Source organism: Grus americana, chromosome 1 (genome assembly GCF_028858705.1).
Source record: "Grus americana isolate bGruAme1 chromosome 1, bGruAme1.mat, whole genome shotgun sequence".
Lineage (NCBI taxonomy): Eukaryota > Metazoa > Chordata > Aves > Gruiformes > Gruidae > Grus > Grus americana.
Window position 1 is genome coordinate 110,380,370 of NC_072852.1, and position 24,547 is coordinate 110,404,916.

General features: G+C 38.9%; 1 protein-coding gene across 3 annotated transcripts; it reads right to left on the bottom strand.

The window, feature by feature from the left end:
- Positions 1-1,006: 1,006 nt before the first annotated feature.
- Positions 1,007-19,886, bottom strand: C1H21orf91 (chromosome 1 C21orf91 homolog). Of its 3 annotated transcripts, none has more exons than XM_054812179.1 (5): positions 19,766-19,886; positions 19,191-19,320; positions 5,910-6,443; positions 2,515-2,577; positions 1,007-2,047 (listed from the first exon to the last, which is right to left on the bottom strand). In XM_054812179.1, the coding sequence occupies exons 2-5, from the start codon at positions 19,312-19,314 to the stop codon at positions 1,887-1,889; spliced, it is 882 nt and encodes a 293-aa protein (XP_054668154.1). In that variant the 5' UTR covers positions 19,315-19,320; positions 19,766-19,886; the 3' UTR covers positions 1,007-1,886. The 3 variants fall into 3 exon arrangements, with proteins under 3 accessions (XP_054668154.1, XP_054668168.1, XP_054668161.1); XM_054812193.1 differs by lacking the exon at positions 19,766-19,886 and adding an exon at positions 8,783-8,884 and having other exon boundaries at positions 19,191-19,321; XM_054812186.1 differs by lacking the exon at positions 2,515-2,577.
- Between the last annotated feature and the right edge of the window lie 4,661 nt (positions 19,887-24,547).

Genomic DNA, 24,547 nt, shown 5'->3' on the forward strand with positions numbered 1-24,547 from the left:
AGAATTTTGCTGCTACAGCTTATGTGCCCCAGAAGCTATCCTTCCTAATTATAACCCACCTTATAAAACCAAAATAAGCCCCCCCACCACCTTGTTTGGATCAAAACCCTAATGTAACAAAAATAAAATACAGAAATGTAACAGGAAGGACTTAAATTGTAGATGCTATGCTTTTAGCTCCTGCAAGAGCAAACAGCAAAAGTGGATGTACACTTTAACTCTCCTCACTGTCTAGTGAGGTGACATTGAGACTTTCATTGGTCTGATCAGACACCTGGGGAATTCTAGATCCAGCCGCACTCAGATGGTCATTTGCACAGATATGGGTAACAATGGTATTTCCTCTCTCGCCTTACACTTATCCTAGTACTGTATTAATAAGGTTTACAGACTTGCACATGCAGATTAATCCATCTTCTGACAATTATAATTAGGGATGAGCTAGCACACATTTACTTATAGGCCCACTTGCATAAGATGCTACCATTTTTTTTTCCCCTCCTGAACCACAAAGCACTCAGAGATGGACAAGTTCAAGTCCCCACTCATAGCTGCTCTCAAGCTGTTCCAAATCCCTTTCAGGGCCCTTCCAGAAATGCATTATGAAAACAAAATTAAAAAAAAATAAAAAAAATCAACCCTGATCTTACTATAGGGAGGGCAATCAATAAACCTAGTCTGAACTTCATCTTACTTCTCAGTTTGATTTGAAAAATAAGATCTAAACCTTTCTTCATGCTAGTCATGCTTTCAGCTCGGCTATATAAATTGCTCCCCATTTTCACTTAAAGTGATAAAATCAGAAAGCACAAAGACTTTAGTGTGCGTGTGTGAAGTTTTTTTGGCAAAGATTAACACAGATTTCTCAGTATGGTAGACGGATAGAAGTTTTTAAAAAAGCAGAGGCTGTTCTCTTTTATAATGTATCATCACTGTTTGCATTTCAAAATGAAAACACTTTATCATAGTCTGATCCAACTTTATAAAAACTCATACCAAGGTAATGTAGTATTACAAATTTATTTAGCTTCTTCAAAGTAGTTTTTCAGCATTGAAAATTTCACACATATAAAACTTCAACTTTATGCATTAAAACCAAAGTATGGATTTTTTTTTTTTGAAATTTAAAGGAAGTGCTGTGTTTGGCTTTTTTTTTTTTTAAAACATCTCTCATGAACCAAATTCTTCAGTTATAAAGCTGATAAAAATAAGTGATGCACCACCATTTTTTTTTTAACATGTGAAATTCATCTCTTTGGGAAACAAGTTTAATATTTTTAAATTGTATCATGAAAGATACAGACCTGAAAAAGGATAAACAATCATACACAAGGCATAAACATTACACACAGTAATTCAGACATTTTATAAAGAGATCTGGAAAAGTACCTAAAATAGTGATATTTCGTATAAAATTTCAATAATAAAATATTGCTCATAATAAATAAGAAAACATGAGTTTCTATTAATACTGTTCTCCCCTTAAAGCTCTCTTGGATATAACATGATCGGACCTGATCAAAACTCAAATGTTTATTTTTCCTCTGTATGAAGGAGGCAGGTTACGGGCTTCAGGTCGTTCTTTACTTGAAACAATTTTATTATCAACAAAACACAGAATTCATTTCAAGGCTCATGTGTAGTTATGGGCAAAAAAAATATCCCTAAGTGTGAATAAACCTTATTACAGCAGATTTTAACACCTAAAATATTTGCCTTTTTTGTTAAAACCAAAGTGGAATAAGACCTCTCATGGATTATGAATGCAAAGAGAAAGCTGCCCAAGATTTCTCAAAAGCTTCTAAATACCTGTGCAGCTGTACAGAATGGTTACCAAAGCTGTTAGGGAAAGTTAGCTCTATAAGGGGATGGAAGCTGTATCCCCTTTATATGGGGACATTTGATTTCGTCCCTGCTCGTCCCATCTGTAGACATGGCAGTTTGGAGTAGTTTTTCAGCAGCTGCTCGATAGCAATATGACGGACGTTGAGCTCCGAGGCCAAAGAGTCCTTTTCTTGGACTTGCTGCGTCAGCTCTTCAAACACATCTGCAAGAACATTATTAGGTTAATGCACCTGGTCCCTGTACTTCCACGGAGCGCAGAAGCAATGCCGAACATTACTATGAAAGAGGCACAGACAGTTAAGTGGGCTCACGGACAAGAACAGCGCTTTGTCTGGTTCCAGCACAGCCTGGTGTATGCACTGTAAACTGAACAGGATCACCAGTTTATAGTTTTAGGTGACCTGAGGAAGGTGGATCAGTTTGTAACTCAAAATTAAGTTGATTCTAGTCAAAAAAATTAAAGAAAAATACTATATTCAAGCACCAGTTTGCAATGACCAAGGAGGTTACATAATAAAAGCACCTTGTTTTTTGTGGAAACATGACATACAGAGATTTCAGTTCCAAACTCAACTGATAGTAAAGCCATTGCATTTTTTTTAAAAAAAAAAAGATTTTCCTTATTACAAAGCAAGACAAAACCAAATCAAAGTATTGAAAAATTCTCACCCTGGATTTGCTTGAGCAGTTTTTCATTAAGTTGCTTTAATTCTCCAGGAGTCATCACAGTCACTGTAACAATGAGATCTGTTATTACTACTACCAAAGTCACATAAGCATCCCTAAGCAGATTCCTATTTTCTCAAATGTCATTTGCATCCTAAAAGTCAACAGATGTGTGGCAGTAAGTCAGAGGCCACATTATTTATCAGTCATTTGTGGAAAGTATGAAAAAAAAATCTCTTTATGTTGACAGACAAGGATTTACTCCATAGAAAAGCCCCTTCAATGTTGAAAAGCTGGAAACTCAAGCCCTCAAAAGTGTCCAGAATCAGAATTGCTTGTAAATTGCTTGACATCTTTAAATACTTTACCTTCCTCTGACTGCAAAACATGGTTTCCATAGTGTAACCCCTGCAAGTACATCTGTTTAATTGCAGGCAAGTGGACAATTCTGAGTTAAGTCCTGCTATGTTTGCAAGCCTGCAGAAAATGGCTTCTGGATAGAGTTTTGTTCAAGCTACTTGTTTTGGCTGTGACGTTTTGCACTTTATGCATGTAAGAATAACATATACAGTTTCCACTGAGTACCTCAGTGACAAGTGATGAAGTCTAACTTAGATACAAAGAGACAAGTCTTAGTTAGATACAAACCCCAGAATATAAAGGTTTACTTCTCTCTCTCTCCTGCTATGTTCCTAGTGAGAACTAAAAGACCCTCTGCATCATTCAAAAGTCCTTCTGTATCTCAGATTATGTGTACATTGATCATCCTTATAGGAAAAAAAAAATTAAACCTCAGAGGAGGTAGTTGTGAAAGTATTGTATGCAGCCCTGGATCAAGAGTAGCAAGTAGGGAAGCACTGGCCTGCTTCCTAGAAATCCCTCAACCCAGCAGCGGCGGGCACAGGTCGGTGCCATCCCTGCTGCTGAGATGCCCTAGGCAGACAGTGAAAAGTGACAATCTTAATCACCACAGCAGGATACAGGGCACTGAAACAAGCTTGAAGACCTTGTAATTTTTAAATAGTTTTTAAATGATGCTGCAGCTTAGCAAGCCTCTCACTGCATACTTGAGAAAAACCTACACTGCAATCACACAGCTTTTGTTCAGATTTCTCAGTGCAAGAGGGTTCTATATCGTAAATTTGAAGCGTAAGTTCTGAAAAGGATGTTTTTTACCTACCCACAGGACTATTCGATTATCCTATGCCTTCTCTTTCAACCTTTCTCACATATTGCAGTTGTGGGATACTAACTTTCTGTTAGCATTACCAAACCAAATAAGTTGAATAACAACTATGTGATCTTAGCTATTGCTGAGACATAAAGGTCACTCTGGAGTGGTGACACAGATTCACCTTTCTCTTCCAACAGCCAGGTACAGCGGTGCTCCTTCGTACCTCCAGCTATCACTACAACTGACAATTCCTTTCTCATATCTTAACATCTTTTAAGTTAACAGTTTTTAAGCTCCATGAAAACCCTGATTGGATTTAATATAGTAATGGACAGCTTTACAAAAATTTCAAGAATTTTTCCCCCTTTTATACCCAGTGGTAGGATGTTACTTCCCATTTGTGCGTTATTTTCATCAACATTTCATCAACTGTAGCAGACAGGCAACTTCACACATTTTGTGTGTGCGCATGTGTATCAGGACTGTTTCACATCACAATTCTGATACAGAAGGGGAAGGGAGAAGGAACAGAACACCAAATTTAAATAAAAGATTATTCTATCCATGGCTGAGGTAAATTATAAAGAAATATTGACCAAGCTATTTACAGTTACATTAACAATAGCTTTGGTTTTGTTTTTTTTTCCCCCCCCAGTAGACTGCTATGTTGCTACAGTGGAGGTACTGCAATAAGAAGGTACCTAATTCTGGCACAAAAAGTCTGCTAAGTTTTTCTCCAAAATACAAATTTTATACAATCATAGAGTCTCCAAAGGAATGTCTTTTAAAGCTAAATACTGCAAAAAGATTAAACAAATACCTCTAATACAAAGCAAAAATGCCTCAAAAGTGTGTTATGCAGTCATAATAGAGGGGAAAAAAAAAAAAGAAAAGCTGTTCTCACGCTCAAAACAGCTTTATGTTCCCCTGTCCCAAAAAATCAGAGATCAGAGAGATAAATTCCAAGTCACTAACTTCAGTTAGATAACCTCATAAACCAGGTCAAGCTTTCATAATTCCTGTTAACTGCTGTCCTGATTTATGTAATCCCAATTTATGACTCCAGAGGACAGGTGGTCAAACAGTACAGCATATCTGTTTTGATTTATGGCTCTAAGACTACTAATTCACTACAAATGCAATATGAAGCATCATATAGCAGCTAAATTAAATCCTTTTATAAAGAATGTTAAATTACTGAACTTTCCAAGGACAGGTTTGTTTACTTAAAAAAAGGAGCCTAAAGAAACTGATTCCAACTTTTTACAGTACCTCTTCTCACTGTCTCTTCTGACATGCTGAATTCCATTATTACCTTCTTTTTTATTACCTAATTTTCCACTGAATATTTTACCAGCTTTTCTGTCTTCTTTCTCAAGTCTTTTGAGATTCAGAAATCCTCTCCAATTACTTTCCTCATCTACAAAACTAAGAGTGGGTGTATTCCTGTTTAGGACCAGGCACTGTTCTAAAAGCAGGACTGCAACTGCAGAGATCTCTAGGAACTTACTTCTAACACATTTCATGTAGATTGATTCCAGAGACACTACAACATCTGAGGTTTTTCTAAAGACTTCTTCTAGTGATCATCTTAAATAATGGGAAAACTTATTTTCTGCTGCTTTCAGTACCACCACAGTCATCAAAAGAACTGCTCAGGTCTACTGCTACAGCCTTTAAGGGGACATGGTGGCACAAGGGCCTTCCATTTTCTTATGCTCAATAAAAGAAGAAAAAACAATGTAGTAAAAAGCACAATGTCTTCTAGTATTAAGAAAGTTCCTTCACAAGTTTTCTCTGCTACCTTACCTCTAATTTCCCCTATTGCCTAGGGCATGTCTGTGTAAAGCGTAAGATAGTTTCAGGAGCTTAGTAATCTCCACAGGCAGGACTGTGCAACTGCCAGGACTGACATATTAAAGTGACTGCAATCAACTGTAACAGTAACTTTTTGTGTAAATTAGGCATGTCCTGTGTCACACTGGGGTGTAAGTAACAGGAAAATTAAAAAACAACCAAACAAAACCCCATCACCAATGAAACCTTCCACGCTATTTGCTTAACCACACAGCCTTTTTCTTCACAGGTTTTACAGTAACTCCAAACTGTTAAAAGCTGCATTTCAGGCTATGAATGAATGCTCTGTGGGGACATTAAGTGGTCAAGAGTTATTTTGAAGAATGCCTTTGCTTGCTAGGTTGTGTATAAATAGATATATACTTACATTCTTCCCTGCTGTATTGAGGATGCCTTCTACGAACACTGGTAAGTGAATCACCTTCAGCTTTTTCAGCTTTCTGGGGTTGGTTGTGATTAGACCACAAAACACTGCTGCAACAGAAGGTAGCACCTGCATCTTGTAACACACCAAGTCTGAAATCAGTGGATTCTCTTTGTTTCAAAAGAGTTTGCGAGCAGCTTGAGATGCCCCCAGAATTCCCATCTATCCATTTGGCAGAGTATCTAGGTACTGGGGAGTCAAACTGTGGGAGTAATTTTCTATCAGTCTGATGTCTGAAGTTAAAAAGCTGGTGTTGGGATGTTTTTGAGCTTTCAGGATCAGAGTCCAAATCCTTGTTTTGTGCATACTGTATGATCCGGTTAATTTTTTTGCTCAAGATATTTTTTACTTCTGCATATGGACTTTTAGAGAGCTTTGATCGTGGACAGTCCTGATTTGCTATTAAGTGGAATTTTTCAAAGCAGTCTCTGTGCCCCCTTAAAGATCTTGTATGTAGAAGATCTGACTTTGGTACTCCTGTAAAGACACAATAGAAAAAAGTTCACTTACTGTATTACTCAACTAATTTTTCAAAATCTTTACTCATAAGCAGCTAAGAAAACAAGAACTTAACCGATGCTTTCCTATTAACAGTCTACTCACTAAAGTAACCTGGGATATGTGATACTTTCAAAAAAATTTGAAACTCCACTCAGTCCTGAGTCCTTAGCATATAAAGTGTTTTGCACAGAGTAATCTCTAGTGCAGGACTTATACATTACTTGCACGTGCCTCTAGATGACATCACAGATGAAACAAACTGCTAACTCTGTACATATTGCATCACACCTATACCCAAGTGTATCAGCTGTAGAACTAAAATAATACCAACTGTAGATCAGAAAGTTTTCTATAAAAATACTGAGGAGCATTTTAAGAACAGTCATTCTTGCTCCCGTCTTCTATGGATAACGTTATGAGCTATCTGCTCAACAAGAACTGCAGTGTGCGGGCTTGTGTCATCCAAGTGGTCAAACATAATTCAGACTTCAGTTTATTATTTTGCATTGGTACAAGCCTGCAGCCTAGCTAGAGAAGCAAGTTCCAATACTGTCAACGCTTGCCAACATTAAACTGTCCTGACATTAATTTCATGTAAGATGGATGCTTGTTCTCCTCTTTGCTTGTCCTCCTTCAAATAATATTCAAATAGCTACAGCAGGTAACTTACTCAAACCCCAAAGTAATTGATAGTGATTGACATGTTAAAAAGGAACACAATCTGTGAAGATCTACAGTTGGTGAGTGAACACAGATGGTATGAGAAATGACTATTTCAAAAAGTTAATAGTACTCCAGTACAAAATTAGTTTCTGCAACTTCAGTGGATATTTATTTTTCTTCGGATTCACCTACGCAGTAGATTCAGTATCCAAGTCCAGAATATTCAACAGTTCGACATTTATCTCACTCAGTATATTACTTAGGAGGTTCCCAATATAATGAAAAACAATTCCGTCAAACAAGTTCCTCATTGCAAATAACAAATAAGATACCTGTGAACCACTGGCTGAAGGAGCTCAATGCTTACTAAAGCCAGAATATTTAAGTCAACATATGATAATGTAATTTGATTTTTGAAACTAGGTGACATGAACCAAGCTGCAGCCATTTCACCTTTCAGCACAGAAGGAAGTATATAAAAGTGATTGAAATAAAAACCATTAAATGCAACAAAAGCTGATAATTGAGACTTTAACAAGCAATTAGCAGAAAGCTACATGTTACAACTGAGAATTGTTGTATCTGACTTACCCTCTTAAATTCTTGTGGTAAACTTTAAGCCCCCCACCCCAAATGATTAACAAATGATAAGCTGTTTTAAGTGATTCAATTCTGCAAAATCCCAAACTACTCTCATAACTAAGTTACAAAGGTAAAATTGTTAACATGAAACTAGTGAAAGCAAATCCAAGCACTTAATTTTTATTATCTCACTTGCTGGTAACTGGTGTTTCAAGTTGGGGAGTTCAAACATTGAGAGTAGCCATTATAAATTTTTGATTTTCCACTCTTTGTGCAGCATTGAAACTTAAGAGTGTTACTGTTCTGGACGAGTTTCTAAGAGCGTACACAAAATTTACGGGGCAAAATGACAAAAAGAGTAGAAAATGAAAGAGGACAGCAGTGGAATTAATTTGGTTCTTAGCAGCAGGGGGAAAATGGTATGGTCATGAAAACACACACTCCTGTCCATGAACTAAGTATTAGAACAAACAAAAGACATACCCTAACCAGAGGCACCTTTTAAGAAGGAAGTTCTTGAGAAAAGCATAAAGGCAGATGTTGTCTTCATGGCTACAGAGTGAAGATTCTCTACACCTCAAAGTTATCTTTCCACCTCTTTCAGCAAATAGACATTCACTAACTTTTCTTAAGCTCTACATGATCTACTGCCTACTTGGAAGGCTATTTTCCCTCTCTATCTCTACAAAGACTTAAAAAACCAAAATAAACATTTCTGGTGAAAACAAGACAAGTCGTTTGTTTTCATGACTTATCAGTACCATTTAAGTATAGCAAGTCTGCCTAACTAAAGTAGTATGATGGAAACCATTAAATCTTTAAGCCATCAGGGAGGATCAAACACTGTCAATTGAAGTTATAAGGTATATATTCACACACTGCAAACCCTACAAAAACAGACTGATTCGTTCAATGTTATTTGCTTGACCCAAGTGATTCTTCCAACACACTACACTGCTGATGCTTATAGCACTTTCTTTTTACTTACGGAAAACATCATCAGATTGGCTGAAAACCCAGTTTTAAACATACATAACAGTTTTTTTACACAATAATTCTCAGGAACCCACCTAACAATTCAACCATGAGATGAATGAATGTCCTTCTGATCTCGGGACTGAGTAATCCTGTCTAAAGCAAATACTTGAAGATTTGGTGAAGAGGGAAGAAAACTGCAGAAAGCACAAATAGTAAAAGCTGGGACAAATGCAGTTTTGTACAGACTGTTTCTAGTTCATGACTGCTAATGGGTACTAATGTCTGTTTAGCTCTCAGGATACCACCCTTCTACAAACTCAAAAAAAAATTCAAACATACTTACCAAGTTTTTCTTGTCTTTATTCTCCCCTGCATCCCTTCTTTCCCCAAAGCCAGGGAAAGAACTACTGGACTGTTTCTATTAAAAACAGAAAACCTGAATCTTCCAAGTTTAATGAAATATTCCCAGAGCTGGCTCTAGAGGCATGGCCTCTTGCAGTTAGGTCCTCTGCCTGGCACATCTGAAGAACCAGGTCAGACTATGTTTCCTCACATATACACACTATCACTTCTGGGACAATCACAAAAGAAACACCTGCACAACAAATGATAGAATACTGCAATCTCACTTAAAAAACATTTCTTTGAGGCTTTCTGTTTCATTATTTCCATGAATAGCATGTAATTTGTCCAACAGGACAACCATGTGAGACCACACAAAACAAGCAACACACAATTTCAGTTATACGAAAAAAGAACAAGTGCCATACGAGTTTATGAAGCCCCATCTGATTCATGTCTAAGCCATAAGCTCAAGATTGCTCAAGTTTTTACAAATTTATCTTTTAAAAGCATTCTGAACATTGTTAACTTCCCCACTCCAGAATGATGCTGCTCAAAGAAATCTGTTTTATCAGAACTCAGTAGTATCGGGTATGGCTAATAGTAGCAACTATTACAGAAGAAAAAAGTTACTTCAAAAGTCTAAGTTTTGCTATTTATATGCCACGTATTAGCCATGTCACTATTTCTGACCATAGAGCAAGTCATTACAAAACACTTCCACTATACGAGAATAAACATACCCCAAGACTAGAATGTACAGCCTTCCAATAGTCCCCTGAAAAAAAAGGTCTATCTAAATACTCTTCAATACAGTAAGGAACAGAAAATGTACAAAACCAAACTAGTTTTGTACAGAATTGCTAACAGACTTGCTTCAGCTTTCACATAATTGGTTTGGATTTCTACTGTAACAAACACATGCAAAAAACCCCTCAAACAAAAACACCCCAAACCAAGCCTCGATCTTTCTTTTGTACTAAAGTGACAATTAGTCCCTTCCTATACAGAGGACGTGAATAACATCAGCCGCTGACATTCTGGAATCGCATACCAAGAGCTGAGCATTCACAACAGCTCCTGTGCCAGCACAAACTAGTAGTGACGTACTAGTATTACAGCAAGTAAGAGTACATTTCTTTGACAGAAATCATTCTGTTGTGGGCAATACCATCAGCTTTATGAGGCAGAAAAGATGCCTATTTCTTTTGGTAAGACTTAATTATCCACTCAGGTTACTTTGTATTTTTCCCTTTATCACAATTGCAGAAAAATCTGCCAGCTGGTAAACTGGCAGGGATCAAACAAATGTTATATAAAGACGATTCAGTTTTAGAAGACACATTACTTCATAAAAATTACAATATCACTTCTTGTAACGTACAGAAGTCTTACCTTGCTTTATTCGTCTCTGTGTATAGTGTTGAATAAAGAGCTATTGTCAGTTCCAGGGATTTTCACAAGGTTTCAGTTCTGTCTCAATGTTCCTGTTTGCTAATATACACCTCAACCTTTTTATTTTTTGGCTGGTTTTTCAAGTCAGAAATCATACAACCATCAACGTTTTTTTCCACATTTGTAGGTGTGTGTAAATTTGTCCTTTGTCTTACTTTCCAAGAATAGGATTGCAGACTATGTCTGAGTATGTCCTAACCTTCATACTTATTTTTTCAAAGAAGGAAAAAGAACCTCAAAAAGCAACAAAAAACCCACAACCATCCAGAGCAGGAAAGTTTCATCTGCAGGGAAAAAACCCCACAAAAATCCATCAAAATTCAATAACATCTTGAAGAATGTATCTAACTAACTTAAGACAGCAGATGCTATTAGGAAATGTTCATGCCAGAGATCATTCCTCAAGTGAGCAAGATTCACAGGATGATGCCAAACCTCAAGACAAAAATCATAAAAGAATGTAAGTGTTTGCCATCCATTATTTGCTTCTGACTCTGGTAACTCATCTGTCGTAGATGAAATATGGATGGTATCACTTTACTCAGCAGTATCTTTGTATGTTGAGCACTTCTAAGAACATAACTGCTTATTTAAGAGCCTAGTATTTAGGAAAAAAAAAGTTTTTAGTATTTCAATTTGTAAGCCCTGCAAGGCAGAAATGCTTCCTCTATACTAAGTACAGTTTTCAACATAATGAGTCCTAATCCACTCCTGCAAAATAATTTTGCAAATGAATGACTAGCAATCAGGCAATTTAAAGAGCAGTACACATTTTTGTAACTTCTAGTTATTCATAAGTGCAAAGTAGCAGGGAGAACATTTACTATTAACCAGGTGTGTAATCACATCTCAATAAATTCTACCACATTTTAAAGCATTTGTACTTGAAAGTGTATCAGTTTCTATCATATTAAAGTTCTGCCTTTTTTTTGAAGGGAAGAAGTCTACAAAGACTATTTCTGCCCTGCCTTTGCAGCTGATTCTTTCAGAACTATGTATAACTCTTCCTCTTGATAAGAATCACAACAAAGTTGAAATGTTTACTTACATTTATATATAAAGCTGGCTAGAATAGTTGTCTTATTTGGAGATTGTTATTATAATGAACAAGTTCAATTCAAACGGAATGCTCTTGAATATCAAGACTACTTCACATCCCTTCACAATCAAATGTTTTCATTAAAAAAACCACGTCAGTGATCATTAGCCTGCTTGTTTATCTTCCACAGTGGTTTTTTTCATTTGTTATTATTTTTTATAAAACCTTCTTATTTGGTTGTTTAGTTCCATCAGTTGAAAATAATGTTAAAGAAAGCCTGCATTCCCTTCTTAGCAATTTATAATGCAATGCTGGAAATGAACTGCTTTTGCAATGGTGAATAACTGTAGCTTGAGCAGCTGAAGAAGAAAAAAAACAACCAGAATTTAAGATGGAGTGAACTAAAATTAACAATACTTCTAGACACATAGTCAATTATAAGTTTGTACTAAGACATTTGTTAATTAAAGCCATATTAAAGTCCCTTTAAAGAATTTACAAATACTTATGGGTAAGATTTATGCCTGACCATAGAGAAAGGAAAAGAAAAGCTGCCTTCTCAGTAACATGCTAGTGTCCACCATACATATAGCTTCCATAAATGTGTAAAGTACATGTGGTTATTAAGGACATTCAAAGGAGAGTGAATGCATTTAATGCAAATTTGTATAGTACTGGCAACATGGGTGAAATTACCTGTTTAGGTCAGAACACTTATAAAAGGTTCACCTCTAGTTTTAGCTAGTTGTGGAGACTGCCTTCATAGTCAGTGAAGAAACACTTCTCAGACACAATTCACCTCATCCTGAATAGCTAACTCTAGAAAGATTTGTGATAGGCACCTATGTTTTTTTCCTTTAATCCTATAAGTAAGAACCCTTGTGAAAAGCATCAGTCCGTGGCTGCCTATTTTAAGAGCTCTGGCTTTCACTAGACATTCCAACTGCTGCTCTGCTCAGCTGTCCACCTCGCACACATACAGTACTGCTCTTGAAACAGGAATGTTCAGCCAGCTCCTCAAACAAGAGCTGAAACTGTCCACTCAGAACACTAAGATCAGATGAGCCTACAGAGTTTACCTACTGTACAGGGCTAATACCTGCAGCAAACGGGGAAATGTTACACATGACATTAAGTGTTCATTTTCATATATTTTAAGCCACTGCTGCATATCAGTCTGCTCATTAGGAATGCTGAAAGAGGGGGATTCTTACAGTAAAAAAAAAAAAATCAGATCCCAAGACCTCTTCAAAATACATTAAATAAAACCAGCCCATGATGACCTAAGACAGCAAGTCATCCACACATCTACATGACAAGGGGTGGGGAAAACTGATATTCTTCAGTTGTACAATTCTGCCAACACTGAAAAATGGGATCATTAGAGAGATACATCTCCAATACAGCTCTCTGACAAGACTTAAAACCAACTGCTATTTTTAAGTGTATGCATGCAATTTCATTTGAGAGTTAAATCTTACGATTTATTAGATTGGGTAGAAGGAAAATGCCAGTGCCATTCATTAACTTCCAAAATCAGACACATGGTAGTAAAGACTAGATACTATCTTGTTCATAAATTAAAGTTCTCTCCTCACTTTCACATGATAAAGCCAGTGCATTCCATACATCAGGTGTGCAGACAAATCATCCCCCGCTGCATTTCTACTAGCTCATTTGTATTTTAGCACATAGCAAAGACATCCTATATAAGACAGAACAGAGATCCAATTGACCCTTTAAACACATTTTCAAAATTCATGTCCCCTATTAACTACTATCTAAGAAGAGAATTTACTACTGTATTAGACAGGCCAATACATTCTGATGAAAACTTTACTGCAAGAACTATTATGTTAAAGTTGTCTCACACTTTGTATGAAAAAAAAATCAATTAAACTGACCTAGAACAGAGTGGAAGCCATGAGACAATATTTCTGCATTCCGGATGATGCCGGTTAAGTAACATAATGGCTCAATTTACTTGTTTGCATGTACAATCTTCGCAAATTTATGCACAGAGAATTAAAAATGTACTTTTAGAACTAGCCACACAGCTCTAGTCAGTGGTACTTATATGGCACTTAGAAGATTAAGAATAGCATCTCCAACTATGTCTCAAATTCGTAGTTAAGTGGTTTACTGGAAACCACAGTTAGTTTCACAAGTCCATTCAAGTTTGCAGAAATGAGTCATACTCCCAGACTGCAAATGCTACCTTGAAACAAGTTCTCATCTGTCTAGCCTAAAGGGCAATGATGAAATTTTTTAGCTTTTGTTGCCAAAATAATATATTTGATCAGTTATTATTTCATTAACATTAAATAATTAAGGATGTGTAATAATTTGGAACAGAATGAAATTAAAACAGCTGTTTCCAATCCTTTCAGCTACACCTTACAATTCATTTTATTTCAGTGACTCTTCTGTAGGGTGTAAGAAGGAAAAAGAGTGAAATTTGAGAGCTTACAGTTTTCAACACCAACTTTTTTTTCCAGATGAACACAAAGAACACAGAATGAGGATATTACACAAGATTTTATAGAGCTTAAGAGGAGAAAAAAAGCTATGCAATAAGACAGCTTTGTTCATAGCATCTTTATCTCAATGTGGAGTCTGGAATATACCAACCTGATGCTGAAATTGATTCAAAAGCTCTACGTCTCTCAGCACTTTGAAGGACCATGGAAGTGTAACTATTTTAACATAAATCAGGGGAATAAATGTCCAGTACTTACACCATCTTTTCTTCTATATTGCAAGACCTGGGATACAGAATGTCATTTGCTATTCAGCTGTTGTTCAACTCAACTGAAATGGAAGCCAGCCAGTTTGCTTGTCAGCTAGCATTCTCCAAGATGTTATCGCAGTTAGCACCAGATAAGCAAAAGAGTAAATAAAAGTCAGCTAAAACAATTAGATTTTCCCCTTCTATTACAGTTTTGCCTCTTACAAACCCTGGAATTCCAGGAAACCAACAGATTTTTAAGTAATTCTGTATTAAGACATCCCAGCAAAAACCCAGGTTAAGATAGATACATTATGACAAATAATGGAAAACTAAACCATAATTATTACATACTTTCAACTTCAAAAGCTTCAGAGAAAAGTCCAATGTCTGAACAAGCACATTCAAGTATTAAGCTCCTGAAGCTGAGATTTCCACAGGCATTGCTGGACCACAAAGCGTGCGTTAATGAAGGATACATCTGCACTGCAGAACGCATTCCCATGTAAAGGTACCTGAATAAGCAGCACCACAGGCACGCAGCACAACTGCTCAGCACTCCAGCTGCCTCTGCCTGCGCCGTGAAACACAGGCTAGATGGTTACAGCCTCCTAGTAGGAGAATTTAGAGCACAGTCTGCTACCTCCATACGGCACCGCATTCTTATGAGGAAACACTACAACTGGAGTTTCAAAGCAGCTTGTAGGGACACCATACTCAGAGGGTTTTGTTGATATATATCCACATAGCTTTTAAACACACACACACACTTTTGTGTGTATGTATATTTCCCCCCACATCTGTTGTTAGTATTACATATTTGCTACCAGAGTTCAGTTAATTATTTTCCCATATTATAATGAAATTAAAAAGGAGAAGAAATTTGTCTCTAACACACAACACATGATTTCCTGGCTTATGCAATCTAGTTACATATGAATTTTAAACGTTTCCTGTTTCAATCCACAGATTAGTGTGACACGTACTCAGAAAAACAAAACAGTACACAACAATCACTGATGTTCACTTTGTCTGCACAAGGCAAACAAAAGCCAACATCAAATTCCAATAGACCCACAACACCAGGATATTCTAAATCCCATCTAAAACTTTAAAACCACTGTACAGAATCAGCTTTGTCACAGGTGAAATACAAAACTAATATTTTAAGCATTTTGAAGTTTAAGACTCATATTAGCATTCTGATGTGCTAAATCACCTGGTAATGATCCTTCAGACACAAAAGCCAGTTCTGCAATACAGCATTTTGTATCTTAGTCCACTCAGCTTCCCTGAGCATGAATCCTCCAACTAAGTGAGCTGAAAGAGCAAGTGCAAAAGGGACAAAAAGACTGCCCTTTCAGGATACCCTGCCCTCTGCTTAGGCTGAAGATTAGCATTACTAAACTCTCCTAAGAAAGTCAGCCTTTCCCTGTTCCTCAAGAAAAGCTGATGACATAGAACAGAAGGAAGTTTAAGCCTGCATCTTGACTTTCTGTTTCTGTATGCCCATTTTCCCTTTTCTCCTTACTTTGTCAATACTCATTCAGTCAATTTCAGAGAAACAGATCCTATAATCCATATACATCACTCTTGAATAAATTCTGTGACAGACACAATAGCAGAACTCCAAGCTGCACTCAAACCAGTGGTTTCTGTGAATTAACTAAATTTAGTAAGAAGCACAGTCCCATTTTAGGCTAAGCTATAATTATATTTCATTAAGACTAAAAATATAGTATTACAAAAAATAAGGAGACATGATTTCTAATAAAAAACATCAAGGTTTTACAACATAATGAACTTTTCCTCATTCAGAAACTCGGCAGTTATTTAATTACAGCAGACCACAGATTAAACTTTCTATGCAGCAATCTTCTGTACAAAGTACTGTAGGAATAACTTGATTTTTTTTTTGTTTTAGAATTATGTATCATTATTGAGCTATTATTCAAACATAATAAAGGTTACCAAAAAACCACTTCAATGTCAGGAAGGTATCGGCTGACACACGTCACAACAATGATCCAGGAAGAAGTCTGTTGAGTCATTACAGATGGGGATGTTCTCGATTTGCTCATTTCTAATTACTCGTATTATTTAACCACAATGATCAACAACATTACCATCTACACACATGCAAACCTGTACAGCTGTTGAACTCAAAGATGTCAGAAGACACAAAGATTCGCCAATACAAAACTATAATGTAATTAAGCACAGCTAGGTAAATGATGTTTCTGTAGCTTTTTGTTTATGTACCTTTGAGAAAGTCTGTTTCAGATGTGGTTAACATGGTTAAGCCTTGGGCTAGATCAGTTTCAAGTGCCTGGACTTACCATAGTCAACTTTGAGCAATCACATGCTGGCAGGAAGGGAAACAGAATTGTTCTCATCAGTTTTATTAAAGCACTACACTACGTTATGCTTTTAAAAAAAGGAAATCGGGAAACCTGCTTCCAGAACTTCATAGATGGAACTTAACAGGGTGCTGCAAACAGCAGGAGTACTTCAGTGTCCTGCAAGATGCTGAGCTGTGACTTACAGCCTGCCTGTTCATGAACAGCAGCTATTTCCTACCTCACTGAGGGAGAAGTTATGCGTGCACGTCAACGCTAAAATGAACAAGCCTTAAGCACTGTCCGAGCTGTTGCATATGTTTTTAGTACAACCTATCTCACTACCAGAATTACTTAAAAATACAACAGCGAACAAAATGAAACTACTTGTTTTAATTGCCTGGATTTTAAAATATTATTTTAAATAAAAAGGCAAACTATTAGTAAGAATGACACTTATTTGTATGTGTGGGATAGCACATCTACAGAGTTAATACAACTTACAGCTGATGCTGTTCAAGTAGCTATATTATAATGCATATCTTCCTTTAACATTAACCAGTTATATAAGCAGTCATCTTTTATAATTAACTGAAAATGTAGAAGATTATGCAAAGTAGTCTGCTGCACAGATTAAGTCTCTACTATTATCTACTATTATCAAGTCTACTTAAGAGTTCCAGAAAAAAAAAAACCTGTTCCAGCTAAAACACATAAGTTTGTAAAGCAATATCCGTAACGAGACTTCGACAAACCCACAGCTTCTCAAACAACAGAGCATAGAAACCATCCAGCAATTTTTAATGCATCCTGATTTATCTGTTTCAACACTTTCAAAACAAAACTAGATTCTGAATGTAATCCAAGTACTTAATTTTCATTATGGCAATATGCTTATTTCTCATTTTAAAGCCTAGAAAGAAAAACATCTTCACTCCACTCCATATTGAAAACCATAAACCTATCATTTTAAAGCAGTAAGAAAACTCAAGCAAACTGGCAAGTTGTCTTAAGTTAGACAGTTGCTCTGAGTTTTACCAAAAAGTGCAAATACAAAAGCATATCTCTTCTAAACAAAAGCATAAACATGTAAATTACTACTGAAGTATCAAAGTATTGTTCAGATTAAAATATATTACCTCTAATAGCAAACACCTTAAAAGCATCCCCCCCTTTTTTTTTTTAAGTCAAAACACTGTACTGAGTCAGTATTTAAAAGTGATTCCAGTTTGCTAATACATTTTTCAGATTTCTGTCACGTAAGAACAACATTTATTACCTATACATGCACTAAAGTCGGATGCACAATAAAAACAGTGCATGGAATAGATATCCTTACAGCCTCCTACATTCCAGTCAGTTTTATGCTTCCAGGGTTCAGAATAAGCAACTAAATCTCTGGGTACAGTGCTCATATACCACTTCACCCTCAGAAGGAACCACAGAATATCTAGAGTTGGAAGGGACCCATAAGGATCAAGTCCAACTCCCTGTTTCTGGCAGGAGTACCTGAAACTAAACCCTATGACTAAAAGCATTGTCCAGACGCTCCTTGAACTCTGCCAGGGTTGGTGCCGTGACCAGTTCCCTGGGGAGCCTGTTATTAAGACTTTACCTTAAAACCTTTAGTGTACTCTCATATATATCAGAGACACAGCAAATCTTATTATCTGTCATCAAGAAACGGGACTATTCACATAACAGCATTAAGATCTTCACATTCAATTGCCCTGTACCAGTTTAGATTGCTCTAGAGAGTCATGTGCATGTACAAATGGCAAATAACCACTTTATATAACTGGAACAAATTACTTTGCTGTCCAAAAAAATCAAGCAATGATATTTCTACTTTAAAAAAATAAAAAAATCCTTATTTGACTTAAAAAGGGAAAATAACTAATCTAGCGCTCATTCACGCCCAACGCTTGACTCATACATGAATAAGAATAACAAGATAAGTAAATTCTTTAGCAAAACAAGGTTTGAAATTTTACAAATACCATTTTGGACACCAGAGATGAGGCTTACAAGACTAGTCTTTTAAAAGATGGACAAAATTACTACTTTACGATTTGAAAACTTTAAGAAGCTTTGATAGTGAACACAGTTTTACCATATTACATATATTATCACCTTATTAAAGCAAAAAAAAAAATCCTCTGATTATTTCTAATGAAAGTAAACCACTGATCTGCTTCTAAGAAAAAACTATTATGCTTTAATAAAATTTGTTATTTAAGTAAGTTTCATATATAGACCCTTCTAACTATTGAACAAAAACTCTTTCCCATTTGAATTAACACTAGAGGTCTAATACCAGAAGGTGAAATTAACACCAGGGCATTTCAGAAGCTCTTGGAAGGTGGGTACATCTTTACATCTAGAGAAGCAGGCAGTAGGGCACCCACCTTTACTGGAAATGAGCTATTTAGGAACCTAACAAACTAGTTTGGCCAGGAAGAGAACTTTATAAACATACACATTTTCAAACTTAACCCTTTAGGAAAGCTTTCAGATAAACTTAAATTTGTATTCCGCTACAAGCTAAGCGGTCTATGACCAAAGTTTGCACAAGATGACTCACATTAAAACATTACCTTCAATGTTCAGCTCAAAACAAACGTGGCAAAACGAGAGCGTTTCCTTCTCGGTCCCCAGCTTGCAGACGCTGCAGACGTTGTCATCGTCCAGGTCGATGCTCACAAACTGCTCTTCGTTCATAGTGCCCTGGGGGAGAACGAGGGAAACGACAAGGGACGGGACCGTTATTTCAACCGCCACCGAGGCGAAGCACCGGCCGCCCCGCGCCTGGGACGGCGGCAGCAGCACCACACGCCGGCCCCCAGCCGCGGCTCCAGCCCCCGCCGAAACCGCCGGGCCAGGGGCGGGGGACCGAGGGAGAGACCGTCCCGAGAAAGTTTCTTTCTCAGAGCGCGGCGCGGGCAGCGGCCAGGCCGCACAGCGGGGCTGGCAGGGACACAGCCCTCCCGCCGCCCCCCCGCCCGCGCACCCCTTCCCTTCCCTCCCCCGGACGCTGCCCCGTCCCGCTCCCCCTCCGCTCCATCCTCAGGCTCCTCATCTCCCGCTTCTCCGCGCACCAGCGGCGCGGACACTCCGCGACCGCCAGAACCGCGACAGCCCCAGCCCCAGCCCCAGCCCCAGCCCCGCTCACCGCCGTGCCGTGCCGCGCCACACCGCTCCGTGCCGCCCGCCCCAGCACCGCGCTCCACTATTGTTCGGCCGACAGCGCCTCCACCGCCGGAGCTCGGCGCCAGGCACCGCCCGCCGCTTCCGGCCGAGACTACGGCTCCTGCGGGACGGGGTGAGGGGGGGGTGGGGGGTGTCGGGAGATCCTGGAGCCGGGCTCCGCCGCGCCTAAGCGGCTGCCACACCTCAGAAAGGTGCAGTGAAGGGCGACGGAGAAAGACGAGCGAGCGGCTGCCGCCTTCCCGCCCCTCCGTGCGGCCACAGTGGCCGGGAGCTCCCCTGCTACCCCGCAGCAGTTGGGCTCTCCCAGAGCGCGGCTGCCGTGCCTCCCCCGCGCGGAGAAACCGGGGCGGGGCGGGGGGGTGGGAGGGGAAGTCCGCGCGGCGCCGCGGAAGCCCCGCCCCTTCGCCCCGCCCATGCCCGGGAGAGCCGGAGGGTGGGAGCGGGCGGCGTGGTGCTGCGCGTGCCTCGCGTGGGGCCGGTTCCGCCGTTACCCGGCCTGCATTTACGTGTCATCAGCTGCTGATACGTCATACGGGCTGCGCTCGGGATTCGTGCGGGTTGGGTTTTGTTACAAGTGCAAAATTCGTTTGTGTAGAGGAATTGAGAGCGGGGGGGCGGTTGCTGAACGGCCTGGAGGAAATAAAGTCAAGATGTGGTGCCGCGACGGGCGAGTCTGGGCTGGATTTTAACTGTGTCCTTTCATGGCTCGGGGTGGGATTACGCTAACCTGAGCTTTCTAGGGAATAAACAGTGCTCCTCAGGCATGGTTGTTATTTTTCACTTCGGGTACCTGCGGGGGAAGGAAAGAAAAAAGTTGCCGTTGAACAGGATTAAAATTTGCGGTGTGTGAAAGGGAAAAGAGGAGAAAGGAGAATGTGCCTAAGAGAGAAATAAAGGCCCGCGTATACATGTTGGACGTGATGGAAAATACCAAGTACAGATTGTAAGTCTGATCGGAATGGAAAGTAAAAGCAAGCTAGGTCTGTGCTTGCACTTTGCAGATGAAGTCACAACTGGTAGATCGTATCGTCTTGAGAATTTCCACAAATGGCGGAAATTACGTACAACACATTCCTACGTGTCCAAGCAGGATTATTTATGACAGAGCAAAATAATCTTCCAGAATCTCCTGTGTCGAAACACATCTCTACAGCTTCTATTGTTTCTTTCAACGTATTTTCGTGGGGCATTTTCTTCAATTTTATCAAAAAGAAAGAAAAAAGAAGCCCCATGCTGTGCTAGAGTCCATTCCTCGGAAGTAGTGATTTGACTTCAGATTTGTTTCTGTTGGAGGCTGACGGAGCGTATTTCATCCCAGAGCTTCCTCAAATTGTTTCTCCCACTGGTTGACACTGGACTTGGGGAGGGGTTGCGTTTCCTTTGCCGCATCCTTGCCTGCTTTTTTGATAGCAGCAGCCAGAATTTGTTGCAAAACCAATATTAAGACAGAAAAAAAGACGTGAGCCTATGGTAGGGGATTGAGAAACAGAAAGGAGAGACTGGACAGATGATGGTAGAGGATTATAAAATCCTTAAATATTAGAGTATTTCCCCCTTCAGAATCTGACATAGATCCAAAGGCTATTGAGTCCTGACAGCCCATCGCCACAATGCAGCAGCAGCTGTGAAATCCAATGGCAAAAAAGTCGTGAATCTTGTTAATAAATGACATGTGGGAGACAGTATGGCTCTTGGTAACTGAACTGCTTTTCTTGTAAGAAAATTGCTCTGAAATAGAGAGGTCATTGCAATAAAAATAGTGAAAGAGAACTAATGTTTCAGGTGCAAAGTTATGAAAAAAACTACTAAATGTCAAGATGAAGATTGTCTGCACATTCTTAACTACCGCCTGTGATGTGGTTTGTATGTATGTTGTATGTCCCAAGACTCTTGTTTCATCAGTGCATGTTATTCTAGCTAACAGTTTACTTACACTGGAAAATTATTTTAGTAGCAAACAAATCTGTCTTTTTATGTTTCTTTTTCCCTACTGAGTTTGCATTTTCATTATAGTGCTTTGGCAGTAGTTGTGTTTTAGTAATTCCCACTGCTTCACCTTCCCCCAGCTGCTTGGTCATGTTCCCACACTATTTTCTTACTGTGCTTTAGTGTTTTTGAGATGGCATAAGGGACTGGATCACCGATTTAAAAGAAAGAAAATTAATTCTGCCTCAGATTGATCCACTCCTTTGCTTCGCAGTGCAGCCCTACAAGCACTGGTGGGAAGGCAGCTGAAGGGGTAATACACAGATGAAAATGAGTACTCTCTGGCCCTTGTGTCATGAAATCATGGCTTGAGCTTCATTAGGATCTTCACTCCAGTTAGCTAAAAATTAGCAATGAAAGCTTGTGTCAGTCTTTTATGGACATACTTTGTTCATGTTTCCTGCAGTTCTAAAGCTAAAAGACATTTTTACTGAAAAATACAGGGTCAAACAGGAGTCCAGGGAGGGGTGGGGTTGCTTGGGCATTATCAAAAATACTGCAGCAGATCCCCAGTGGAGATAACACATAGTATTGGCACTGCTCAAATGAAAGTATCTATATAGGTTTCTGTGTGTATATTAAAAGAGACTCAGGAAAGGAGAAAAGTTTATGAAGAATTTGAATTTGAAGCTCACAGTCTAGGTGAGGTAGGTCTGCCCCCCTGAAAACATCTAAAAAGTAACATTTCAAAATCAGCCTGACTTCTTTCTCTTCCCTCTCTGCTCTCTTCATTCTGTTCTCCCCTGGGCTTGGGGATATTTTTTCCCCTCTGTAGGTCAGGCAACTGGTGCTTTTCCAGGCACTCTGGCAGATCTTCATGTTCTTCAGGCAGTTCTCTGCAGCTAATAAACACATATCTTTTCTCCCACTCTTCTGGGTTTTTTTTGTACTCTGCTGGTTTTTTCCTAGTTTCTTTTACTTGTTGCTGTTTTTTTTACAGATCTTTTGGTGTTGTCTAACCTTTCCTAGTTTATTTTATCTTTGACCCCTGGAAGACTGAACAAATATAGATAGGAACACTTTGCTGGAGCCCCTATCTTTACTCCTCTATTTTGTGACCTGTTACCTCTTCTTATTCTCCCAGTCCTCTTCCAACTTCACTCACCGTGCAACCTTTATTGTAATGTATTATTGTAAACTTTATTGACTAGTCTGAGTCCCCTTAGTGTGTGCTCTGAAACCTGACTGGAGGTCGGTCGGTTCACTTACCCTCTCCCTGCCATTTCTTTGTGTTGGATCTGGTGATCTTATGGCTGCTGCAAGGTGAAATGAGTCACTGAGGTGATTCAAAAGAAAAAAAAAACAACAACCAACTAAAAAAACCCCTCAAAACTTTTTAATCAGCTCATTGAAATGACTATATATTCAGCTACCTTACTGCTAGATTTGGTGTAAGGGTTTCTGGGGTGGGAATGCGACTGACCTTCCAGCAGTCTGAAATTGCATCAAACTTGATGTCAACATCACGAGTTTTATCTCTTGCTCCAAGTCCTTCTGTTCATTTATCCAGTCCCTTTGCTATATCTTCCCTCTAGGCTATGATCCCATGATCCTCTTTCTGGCAACAGTGCCAGCTGAAGCATTCCCTCCTTCTATCCACTTTTTTCCGTGTTATTTTAATTTTTGTTGGTTATGTGCTGAAAAGTAGCCAGTATCAGTTAGATTCCTGTCCGGTTCACTGCATGACTGCCCAGACATTCGTTGTGGTACAGCAGGGCTTGTGTCAAGACTGCAAGAGGAGTAGAGAGCAGTAACAGGGACTGTTTAAGACAACTGCATGAATACGTGGGGAAAGACGGCCAAAGTCTTTCTTCTCCTGCCTTTTTCTGTTTTTCTCCTCTTCCCCATGTGACCATTTTCGTCCAGTCCCTTTCCTTCACGTCCGTCCTCTTCTGCCATATGGAACCACGTAGTTCCTCCACTGCTCGTTCTGTAGAACACTCCTGTCTATGCTATGGCACAGCACCAGTCTTTATCTCTTATACCTTCTTCTTCTTGCACTCACCAAATTGCATGCCTTCATTACACTGAGGTCTTCTCCTGTGGAAATTTAGTTTTGTTCATTAATCGGTGACAGAACAAGATGTAGGCCTGTTCTGGACACTCGGTAAACTCAGCACTGAACTTGAAGAGACACTGCTAAGGAAAATTTTAAAAGCTAACCACGGTACCACTGGTCTAATTCACAGACACCATCTCAGTAAACCAGCTAGAAAAGGGGAGGTTGCTCATTGTTAAGTTTTTTCGTTTCATGATTGGCCCCTCAAATTAAACATCCACCTAGTATGAAAAAATATTCCTTGGAAAGTCATGTCCTATATTTTCTGAGGTTAGAAAAACAAATCTGCAACTGTGTACATCTAATAGGCCACAAAATGGAGGAAGCTGAGCCAACCTAAAATTACTCCTGAGTCACACCACCCGAGGGTGGAGCGACAACAATTTGTGTCTTATAAACAAAGGCTTATAGCAGGTTGCTGGCTACTGTGGATCAGAAACATGATAAATCAGTATGTGGGTATTCAAACAAGCCATGAATGGGAGACAGAGGAGGAGAATGACTTCTCTGCCTTTGCATTCTGGTAAAAGACTTCCTGGTAACTAGTTTATCCTGATTTTCTATGCAGAAGAATACACATTTCCTGATCCTAACAAGATCTCATTGATTAAATATAATGATGAAATAGCACTTAATTTCTAAGTGGTGTTTATGCATTCCTTTTTCATCCATAGATAAATATCCTTTACAATGCCTTTT

Coding starts and splice junctions, on each gene's coding strand:
- C1H21orf91 (XM_054812179.1), bottom strand. CDS start 19,314: ATGAACGAAGAGCAGTTTGTGAGCATCGACCTGGACGATGACAACGTC. Junction 6,444..19,190: donor TTTTGAGCTGAACATTGAAG/GTAATGTTTTAA, acceptor GTGTCTTTACAG/GAGTACCAAAGTCAGATCTT. Junction 2,578..5,909: donor TCAATACAGCAGGGAAGAAT/GTAAGTATATAT, acceptor TCATTGTTACAG/TGACTGTGATGACTCCTGGA.